This window comes from Arachis duranensis, chromosome 8, assembly GCF_000817695.3.
Source record: "Arachis duranensis cultivar V14167 chromosome 8, aradu.V14167.gnm2.J7QH, whole genome shotgun sequence".
Lineage (NCBI taxonomy): Eukaryota > Viridiplantae > Streptophyta > Magnoliopsida > Fabales > Fabaceae > Arachis > Arachis duranensis.
Genome location: NC_029779.3, coordinates 6716312 through 6727006, shown reverse-complemented (window position 1 = coordinate 6727006; position 10695 = coordinate 6716312). Strand labels below are relative to the sequence as shown.

The 10695-nt window shown below is 36.6% G+C and overlaps 1 protein-coding gene across 1 annotated transcript; it reads right to left on the bottom strand.

Annotated features, from left to right (window-relative positions):
* Positions 1–1860: 1860 nt before the first annotated feature.
* On the bottom strand, positions 1861–10612 carry LOC107460428 (AAA-ATPase At2g46620). Its single transcript, XM_052253217.1, has 2 exons — positions 9016–10612; positions 1861–2148 (listed from the first exon to the last, which is right to left on the bottom strand). Exons 1-2 carry the CDS (start codon positions 10300–10302, stop codon positions 1861–1863), a joined length of 1575 nt encoding a protein of 524 aa, XP_052109177.1. The 5' UTR covers positions 10303–10612.
* Positions 10613–10695: the final 83 nt, after the last annotated feature.

The window sequence follows — 10695 nt, the reverse complement described above, 5'->3', positions numbered from 1 at the left end:
ATAAGCTAAAACAGTTAAAAAAAACACATTTTCTAAAAACAGGTTGGTCATGCGTATGCATGCCTCATGCGTACGCACAAGTTCACTTTTGCACGTATGCATGGTACTCACATAAAAATTTTTAAATTTTGGAACGTCCATCATGCGTACGCATAGGTCATGCATACACATACGCATGACCTTAAAATTCTACAACTTTTGTAGAATTCAATTTTTAAACCAGATTGTCAAATGTTCGTAATTTTTTCGTTAAAAATCATTTTTGGGTCCGTTCTTTGAATGTCACAAAATAGACAAACCAAATTTTTATTTAAAACAAGTTCCATAAAATTTAGAGGTCCAAGAGCCAAGTTATGCCCCATCAAATTTCGTCAAAAATCTATTTTCACCCAAACATTTCTGCATAACAATTTTCACCAATTCAAATTCCAATTCAGTTCAAAAATCATTCCAACACCACTTCTAAGCTCCCTTAACATGCATTTATCGATTCTCTACCCTTTCTAGTTATTTAACACCTATTTAATCAATATCTCAAGACAACCTCAACATACACATTCATACAAACAAATTCCACAACTAATCATCATCAAATATCTCATTCTCATATAACATTTCACACCACTTACCTCAACTTACCTCATAGGGGATTCATTATCCTATCATAGCCTCTGGCCCAATTTTTATATCAACGCCTCAATAGGCAATCAATTCACAATATTTATTCAATCTCATTCAAACTCAATCATCAACCAACATATATCACAATTCCACTAAACTAAACAACGAATCACAACAATTTAACAATAATCCTAAGTCCACTAGCCTAGGATTTCATGTCATATTACATGGTACATATCTGAAACTTAAACTCATACCTTAATGATATAGTTTCAAGCTTTTTCCCTTCAAACTTCCAAGCCTCAATTCGACTCTCACCGATATCCGAGTCCAATCTCCACAAATATACCAAAGCAAGCTTTCAAATACTCAATCTAATGCCATATCATACAATTTGGTACAATATCAAAAACTAGAGTTTATATAAATTGATTAACCAAGAGGAAAAAGGGATCCTTACCTTTATCTACTGAAATTGGTGATAGAAACCACCAAGAACATAAGCTAGAGAATCCTTATAACATCAAAATCATGAAAAATCCTCAATACCTAAACTCAAATATAAAATTAGCTTTGAATGAGAAATTGGAGCTGGGATTTTGAGTTACTAACCAAACTATTCAAATAGAATTGAAGAAGAGGAAACAAACTTCACGTGGTTGCAAACAGTGTGGCGATCGGAGCTCGGAAACAAAAGTTATGGAGGATTGAAGGTGGTCGGAGTTAGGGTTTGCTCTCACTTCTCTTTTCTCTCATTCTCTTCTCTATTTCAGCAACTCCCTATGAAATGAGAAAATGAAATGTTGAAATGTGTTAAGGAAAAGGCTTATAAGCCTTGGGCTTAGACACAACATGGGTTCGGTTCAACTGTTTTAACCTGTTAGCCTAATTTTGGGCCAAAACCGTTAAGATTAGTATTTTAATTTCTTGACCTTGCTCACTCATAATTAATTTTCTCACTCGCAGTACCAAACAACTCTAAGTCGGTACAATTATCCTTGGTTGCAACTTTGGCCACACCTGCATTTTTTACTCGCCTATCTTACTGTCATCGCTTGTATCACCTATGACGGTTAAAGCCCAAAATCACCGACACTGAAGAAGTCTCCGCCGGTTGGTATCAATCGCCATAACGTCTTCTAAAATGGTTGCTGCGATACCCATTGCACATTCTATTCTTTTTCAATTATTGCCCCTGTTGAAGTTGTTTTGCCGTCGTGTTTCCATGAAGATTTGTACTTATTGCCCTTCGGTCGAAACGAAGCGTTTTGCTCCCTCGCTCTCTACGCTGCTAGACATTGCACCACTTGTGGTCTTCCTCCAATTTCGGAATCCACCTACCTTTCCAAACTGGTTGACGCAAAAGCCCCGAGCTACCCTCTTAGTGTCGCCGAAAAATGATTCTCCATCACCTTCTGATGTAGCTTCTTTGGCAAGTCTCCCGGTCCGGTCCATTGTCCTCCTCTCCCATCTCCAATGACCAGATTCTCTATTTTTTTCTATATTCCTTGGCCCTCGGTTGGACCCCTACGGATACATCTATTTGTTATAGATCTCCTTGCAAATTTTATGTCCAGTCTGCCGTTAGTTCATTCGTCATGCACTTTTTTGCTATTTGATGCGCTAGAAAATTTCTTCCCTTGGAATCAATGTGAAACCACTTCTTGGGATTTCCGAAGCTAACCATTGTATATCTCTAAGAATTGGTTCTATCTCCCCTATTATGGCCTTTGATTTCACAACTTTGACTAAGATGAAACTATCAGATTCAATCATTACTTGCTCTATTTGAAGATTTCTTGCCAAAATTAGTGCTTCCCTAACTGCATATGCCTCTACTGCTAGACTAGACAAGACTTTGATCTTTCCTATTATTTCAGTGATTATTTTTTCTGTCCAATCTCTGATTGCTACTAGTAAGGCACCCTCCCCTATTTGGTTTTGGTATGCTGCAACAATATTTGCTTTGACCTAATCTTCTGGAGGCAGCCTTTAGGTAGCCTTCTTGTCGCTTCTCCTTGATTGTACTACTGTTGTTGCTTGAGTTGTTTCTCTTATTATGTTAGCTGCTCTGAATTCTAATTCCATCATGTTTGCTTTTATAATTGTTACTTGTGGATTGATTTCTGCTTGTTAAAAATTGTATTATTTCTAGTTGTCCATATCTTTCAACTCATGAATCCAATCCTGGCCATCCTGATTTTGTTGTCCTCTCTTCCTTGTGTCTTTATTCTTTTGAACATCTCCATTAGCCATGCACCAAAGCTTGTTACTGATTCTAAGGTTGGAAAATAATGAGTTTGTCTATCAAACTATAATGTTCTTGTCCATGAACAGAACAACAAAACATGCTCAATCGTTTCCACTTCTTCCATGCAAATTTGACATTTAGGATCGTTTGCAATTTTTTTTTTTTTTGCATTAATTGTAATTGACATGAATGATATTTTGTATTGTTTTCTATAAAAAAAATTAATTTTTTATGGGATCTGAAGATTCTATATATCTTTACATAAGTCTCTAAAATCTGTATTAGTTGACGGAACATCCCCTCTTGATCTGATAGCTCTTTTTTCACAGGATAGTAACCCATCTATAGGGCCATATAAGTTTGTCTTCTCTATTATTTCAGTTAATTAGAGTTTGTAAAATCTTTTTCTTTATCTCATTTGGGAATATCTCACTAATTTTATGTTTATTCCACCTTACGCCCTCTTTTAAAAGAGCTCTCACTAAGTGAATATTAGGATTCCTTCTGCATTGAATTCTGTCTAGCCCTAATATCCATTTATCTTCTCAAATTTTAATCTTGGAACCTTCCCCAATTCTCCATCTACTTTGTCTCTTTAAAAAATTCCGTTCGATTAAAATGCTCTTCTAACCCCAAAATGCCTCTCTTATGCTCTTATTCTCCTAAAAATCTTCATTCTCACAATATTTAGCTTTTAAAATTTGCACCCATAATGCTTCTAAATTCTTTATAATCCTCCAAGCTTGTTTAGCAAGATGTGCAATATTTTGACATTGAAAATCCCTAAAGTCAAGCCCCCATCAGCCTTACCTTTATTAGTTCTACTCCAACTTTTTCAATGTATGCCTTTATCCTTGTCCCCCGATTCCTTTCAGAACTTTACAATTTTAGCACTTAATCTTCTACAAAAATTTTTTGGGAATAACACCACATTTATTGCATAAGTTAAGATAGCTTGAATGACCGACTTGATTAAAACTTTCTTTCTTGCTTGATTTAACAGTTTTTCCATCCATCCATCCATTTTAGCTCTAATATTTTTCTCAATCTACGCTAAAACTTTATTCTTTGACCTTTTTCATTGCACTGGAAGATCTAAATATTTCTCGGGTCATCCCAAGCCGCTATACCTATGATATCCTTTGCATCTATCTTGATTTTAATGGGCACTTATTGACTATAGGTGATCCCTGATTTGTCTAAGTTGCTTCTCTGTCTTAAAGCCTTAGTGTATTTATTCAAAATAAGAATAATTTGATAAATTTTTTCCTCCTTTGCTTTATTAAAGATAATGCAGTCATCTACAAACAAAAAGTGGATAATGACAGGGGCTATTGAGGCTATTTTAAACCCCAAGATTCTTCCTTAATTTTGTCTCCTCCATAAGAATAGAGAAGACCTCTGGTGCTAAAATAAAAAGATAGGAAGAGAGCGAATCACCTTGTCTTAACCCTCTGTGTTGATTGATCTCATTTGATAAGTCATCATTAATTTTGAATCTGTAAGTTGCACTCATGACACATTCCATACACATCCTGACCCACTTGCTATGAAATCCAAATGCTACCAAAACTTTCTCAATAAAATTCTATTCAAGCTTATCATATGATTTATTCATATCAAGTTTGATTGCTAAGCAATTAGAGCTCCCTTTTTCTTTCTTGTCAAGCTAGGAAAAGCCTCTTGTACAATAAAAATATTGTCTTGAGTGTATCTTCCTTTACAAAGACACTTTGAATAGGAGATATTATTTTGTCTAATATGTTCTTAATCTTATTTACCAAAATCTTTGAAATAATAGGTCTTAACTGATTTAAGCTTTCCAGTTGTCTTATCTTTGAAATTAAAACGACTGTAGTCCCCCTTCTCCCCTATCCCTTTTGACATTTTCTAGTTTACAAAGAAATCTTTAACAACTACATTAACTTTCATGTGTATTTCCTTCCAATGGTTTTGGTAAAAAAGACTATTTAGGCCATTAGGTCATGGTGCTTTTAGCCTTTCTGTCATAAAAAATACTTCTTGAATTTCTTTATTTGTGGCTTCCTTTATTAATTCTTCATTCATTTCCTATGATACCCTTCTTGGAATCTTTTTGATGCAATCCTCAATGCTGCCTCTTGTTGTTCTCATGAAGAGATTTTGAAAATAGTCCTCCACTAGCCTCATAATATCTTTGCTACCATTGACCCATTGTCCTTCTTCATTTTTTGATCTTTCAATCCTATTTTTATCTCTCCTTTGGACTATAGTCACATGAAAAAAAAAGAAGTAATTTTGTCACCCTATTTCAACCATTTTACTCATGTTCTTTGTCTCCAAAATTTTTCTTTTCTTTTCCAAAGTTGAGTTATCTCCTTTTTTAACTTTTGGATCTGCATCTGTTGAGCCTCACAAAAATTCTGGTTTTGTAGCTTGGTTACTTTCTCCTTTAATTGATCAATCTCCCTGTCAGCTCTAGAAAATGTGGCTCTGCTCTAGCACTTTAATTCTTTTTTGCAATTGTTCATTTTATCCTTCAAAATATTCCAATTTTCTATTTCCTAGGTCTGCTGATTTTAACCTCTTTTTATGACCTTATTACAATCTTGATGATCCTTCTAAAATGTTCCATATTTAAAAAAATTACTACATCTTTCTTTTTGTGCAAGCTTGAGTAAAGTTGGAATGTAGTCACAGCTTATAGCTGGGAAAGCTTCCATTGATGTGTGTTGATATATCTTTTGCCATTCTCAATTTGCCATGGCTTTATCTATTCTCTCCCTGGCAATAAAATTATTTCTTGGGTTACTAAACCAAGTATATTTGTTACTATTTAGCTCCATGTCCATGAGATTATTACTATCCACAAACGTTTTAAATTCCTGCATTTGCTCTCTTGTCTTCGGGTGTAGGTCGATCTTCTCATCTTGGTTTAGAATGTCATTGAAATCTTAAATAGAAAGCTTAGGACCTGCTAACCCCGTGTTATTTGTTGTGAGTTCTCGCCATTATTGTTTCGTTGCCTAAAAAATTGATTTCCATAAAAGAAAAGCAGTCCCAAATATTTCCTATATTATCTTTAATATGCGCATTAATATATCAATGCCTGCAAGAGTAATATTAACTTTCAAACTTTTATTCCAAACTAGAGCAAGACCTCCGAATAACCTGGGGTTCTATTCAAAAAGAGTGTTCAAAACGTAATATCCTTCTAAATCTTTTAATTTTACATTCCTTAACTCTAGTCTCTATGAAGAACATGACGACTAGTTTTAACTTCTTACATAATTCCAATTCTGTCGCAGGTGCCGCTACCCCGCGATAGTTCCAACTAAAGAGATTTATGACTCTAGGTGAGGCTGGATTAGACCCGCCTCTCCGGCCATAAAACTGATCTTGAGCTCTTCTTGGACAATCACCATTTGTGCATCATCCTCTCCCTTGCTTGTTCCTTCAACCCTGCTCCTCTTTATAATGCTCCTAACTACTTTATCTTTCTCATGTCTCTCATCTTCACCCATGATTCTGAGTATTCCTTTCTCCTCTCTCTTCTTTTTAAAATTCAATTTGCTGTTGATGCCTTTCACTAATTCTAATTTCCATCGTGTTGGTTCATTTGTCATTGTCCTATCCTCTCTACTTCCTTCTTCTTCTTCATCACGTGCCAGCTCCACAATGTATACCTCATCGTTCTCTATTTTGTAAATTTCTTTTTCCTTCCTATTATCTTTTCTGCTATCTTCATTATTCTTATCACTGCATCACCACTATCCTCTTTTACTAATTCTGTAACTACTGCCCTTCCTTAGAAGCTTGTTTTTTCTCATCTCCTTTCTTGTCTGAATGTGTTCCTGTCCCTCGTTCTTTCTCCTAACCTTCTTTTAAAGATTTTCTTTAATGTTCTGGGCTCCTTACTTATATCAACTCCCTCCCATTGTTTATGATCTTGAGTTGGACTATTTGTTTCATTGGCCTATTTTTTATTTATATCATAGTTTCTTAGACCTAAAATAGAATGTCTTTGATTAAATAAATCCTCCATGCTGTTAGTTTGGTCATCTTTTTCACTTAGGCCTCTTATATCCACGCACATTTCCTTTATATCATTTTACTTTCTGATTGTCTTGGTAACCCTTTTCATTACTTCTATTAGATCGGCAACATACTCTTCTAGATACTTCTCATTCAATCCCTGAGTTTTAGGAATTTCTTCCAACTATTCTGCCAAATTCTGATTTTCCTGCTTTCTACTCTTCTATTTCTCCATGATTTCTTCGTCTAATTGATTGTGTCTCTCCTTAAGATTATTTTTTTCACTAGCTGCTGGCTCTTATTGACATACTATGCGCCTTCCTTCTTCTTGAAACTTATGCGCCTCCTCCTCTGCCTCTTGTTCCATTTGTTCTTCTGACCTGCCGCCTGTATCATATCTGTAGCTCAAATTTTTGACCTAGTTTGTTCCTAAATCTATCGTATATATTGGCTTTGAAGGATCCCAGATCGTCATTGTTGTTTCTCCTGAACATTCTTGTTGTCCATGCGCAGTATCCTGTAGTTGAGACAGTAACTGCTTGAAGTCGCTCATATTTAAAGAAAATCTAGCAGTTTGGCAAGTTCTCTCTTTTCAAGCAGTTTGGCAAGTTCTCTCTTTTCAACCAAAAACCTATTGGGAGAGCCTCTTTCACATTCAATGCCACCCTATCTCTTAAAAAGTTTCTACAATGTTGTTTCTTATTGGATCCTCTACCTTTTCATGCTACCTATTATATCACCAATCTCCGTTGCTGTTTTTTTTTTAATGAACTCCAAAGGTAATCCATGTATTTGAATCTTTTTTAATGAACTCCAAAGGTAATCCATGAATTTGAATCCAGAATTCTATAAAATTGTGTCCAAACTCTTCAATTGCCATATTTTGTGTCCACAATTTAAGATTCAGCAATTGGCCTTTGAAGCTCCATGACCCATTCTTAAGGATCTATAGCCCTTTTCTCTGATTTTGAAATTGATTAAGATTTTATTTTTTGTTTACTTTTGATATGAATAATTGAATACTCCTTCGAAATTTTTTCACATTCCTATTAATGCATTTTTGCATGTTCTAAAGTTGATTTTCTTCTCAATTATGAACTTTTCTACAAGATTGATGCAGTCCATTCTGAATCCTTTGAGTTCTTTTTGCTTGAATTTGATTGTTCTGCCTTCAATAGATATTTGGTGTATTCCAGCCATCTAGTTTTGTCGATTGTGGTTAAAAGGTTTGGTGATGATGTTGTGTTGAGTTTGACTTTATGGTTCTGTTTCAGGTCTAATAACTTGGATTTAGGAGAAATCTAAACTTAGACTACGGTTATGAAAAGGTTTGGTTACAAAAAACTTTGGTTAAGAAAAAGAAAAATTTGATGATTTGTGATTATGTCTCTCCCTATTGGAGCAATTTCAAGTTCTCTCTTGATGAGAGAAAATTTCTCTCCTTGTTAGAGTTTGTGAAAATTATAACATCATAATCTATCGATATTCATTATTTTGTATGATCTTTGTTACAGGCCCAGTTGTCTTTATATGTCCAAGGTATTAATATAACATCTCAAAATAATACATATAATATTTTTCAATAATCTTTGGCATAATTTATTGTTTATCAAATTCCATGTCCTGCTCCGAAATATATTACCTTGGTGCACAATGATAAATTGTAAGTGAGCCAAAACTTAAGATTTCTTCCAATTATCGCAGAAAAGAATGTTAACAAACAAATTTAAAAAAATAACATAATGCATTTCATTGACAAAAGAAAAAAATGCATTTCGTTTTTTTTAAGACTGACTACTCAATATTTACATCGTATTTTTACGCTAAGAAAAATTACACTAAAATTCTTTTCTTTGCACTTTAATGCACAGATAATTTTTTTTCCTGTAGTAAAAAAAAATTATATAATTAATGACTGAAAACCCCCAAACTAAAATAAAAAAAATAAAAAAATAACCAATGCAATATAATTGTTAGTACCAAGCAGCTACTTTACAATGTTTTTGTTGAGCCCACCTATAGAAGAAAAAAAAAAAACAATTCAGATCTAATTCACCCGACCCTTCCCTCAATTGATTGAGTATCCTTCTCAATGGGCCCCGAATATTCCTTCTCCTCCTTCCTCCTACTTCCGAATCACCACCACCGTTTGATTGAGCCTGCAAAGCCGTTATAACCGTTTTCAAGGCCCGAGTCGGTGAATTCCGGTTCGATATCATAATCTCGCCGACTTCGGCAGGGCTAAGCCGTGCCCCAGTCTGGAAAACTTCCTCCACCTGAGTGAAAAGCTTGTGTTCCTTAAGCCCTAGGTAACTGCTCGCGAGAATCTTGAACGTTGAGAAATCGCATAAGGGAAAGTGTATGTGAACGTCAACCCTACCAGGCCTCAGCACCGCTTGATCCACCTCATCCTTCGTGCCGTTCATCGTGAACACCATCACGCGCTCCTCGCCGCAGCACGAAACGATGCCGTCCATGAAGTTCAGCATGCTCGAAACGCTGATCACCGCCGTTGACTTTCCAGACAGCAACCGGTCTAGGTCCTCGATCACAATCATCGATTTGCTCGTCGTTTGCATCAGCAGAGTTTTCCAATTGGATCCGTCGGTTACCTTCGAAACATCGATGTCGTAGATGTCGTAGCAAAGGAACTTCGCCATCGCGGCGATGAAGCTCGATTTCCCCGTGCCGGAGGCACCGTAGAGGAGGTAGCTCCGCTTCCAAACGCGGCCTAACCGGTGATAGTACTGCTTTGACTTGAGGAACTGGTCCAGATCCAATTTCACCTTGTTCTTCAGCTCGGCGTCCATCGCCACCGTATCGAAGCTTGCCGGATGCGTGAACGCGACCGACCTCCACCGCGACGACTCGCCGGCGCTGGAGTTCGTGTACAGCCTGATCTCCTTCCTTCGCAGTTCAATTTCCTCCGCCACGGAAAGAATGTGCTGGAAGTACTGCCGGAAAACCCTGCGCTTGTCCTTCTTCTTGATTCGGAGCACGAGAGCGGCGGAATCGGAACCGACGCCGCCGATGACGGCGTCATTGGTCTTGGTCCAAGAGAGCTTGGCGCCGAGGAAGATGTCCTGAATGGTCTGGTTGGCGTCGAGGTGGAGGTAGATATCTGCGGGGTTGTGGCCGGAGAAGAGGTTAGTGTAATCGGAGTCTTGTACCGAAGGGAGAGAATCAAGGTAGGTGAGGATTTTCCGGTAGAGATGATTCTCCTGGAAATGGTGGTTGTAGAGTGGGACTTTGAAGGACTGGTGGACATGGAGTCGGTCCTCGAAGGAGAGCCACCATTTATTGAGGATTTGGAGAGCAGAGGTTTTGCGGAAGAACCGAAGGACAAGGAAGGTGGAAACAACGATGAAGAAGAGGGTAGATATGGAAGTGGCCCAAGGCCATGGCCAAAGCTTCATGTTTTTGTTGATGAGAACTGAGAAGTGAGAAGGTACGAGAATTGATTTATTTGAAGGCGAATATAATTTTGGTTTGTGAAGTGTGATGAAGAATGAATCAATGATGATGTTGCAGGGAATGATATTGTTGGAATTGGTATTGATAATGGTGATGATGGAATTAGTGTGTTTGAACTTTGAAGAAGTCGTCGCACAAAGAAGGTCCGTGCCGGCAAGTTTTATATTTCAAAGTAAATGGATATATAAACGTGTTGTTCTTTTAAGGCGTTCCGTTTTCAAGGTTTTTGACTCCTACTTGTTCTGCGCAGAAATTTCTAAATTATTCCCATTTTTTTCTTTTATTTTGTTTTAACTCTTAAGAGGGAATATATATATACATACATATATATATAT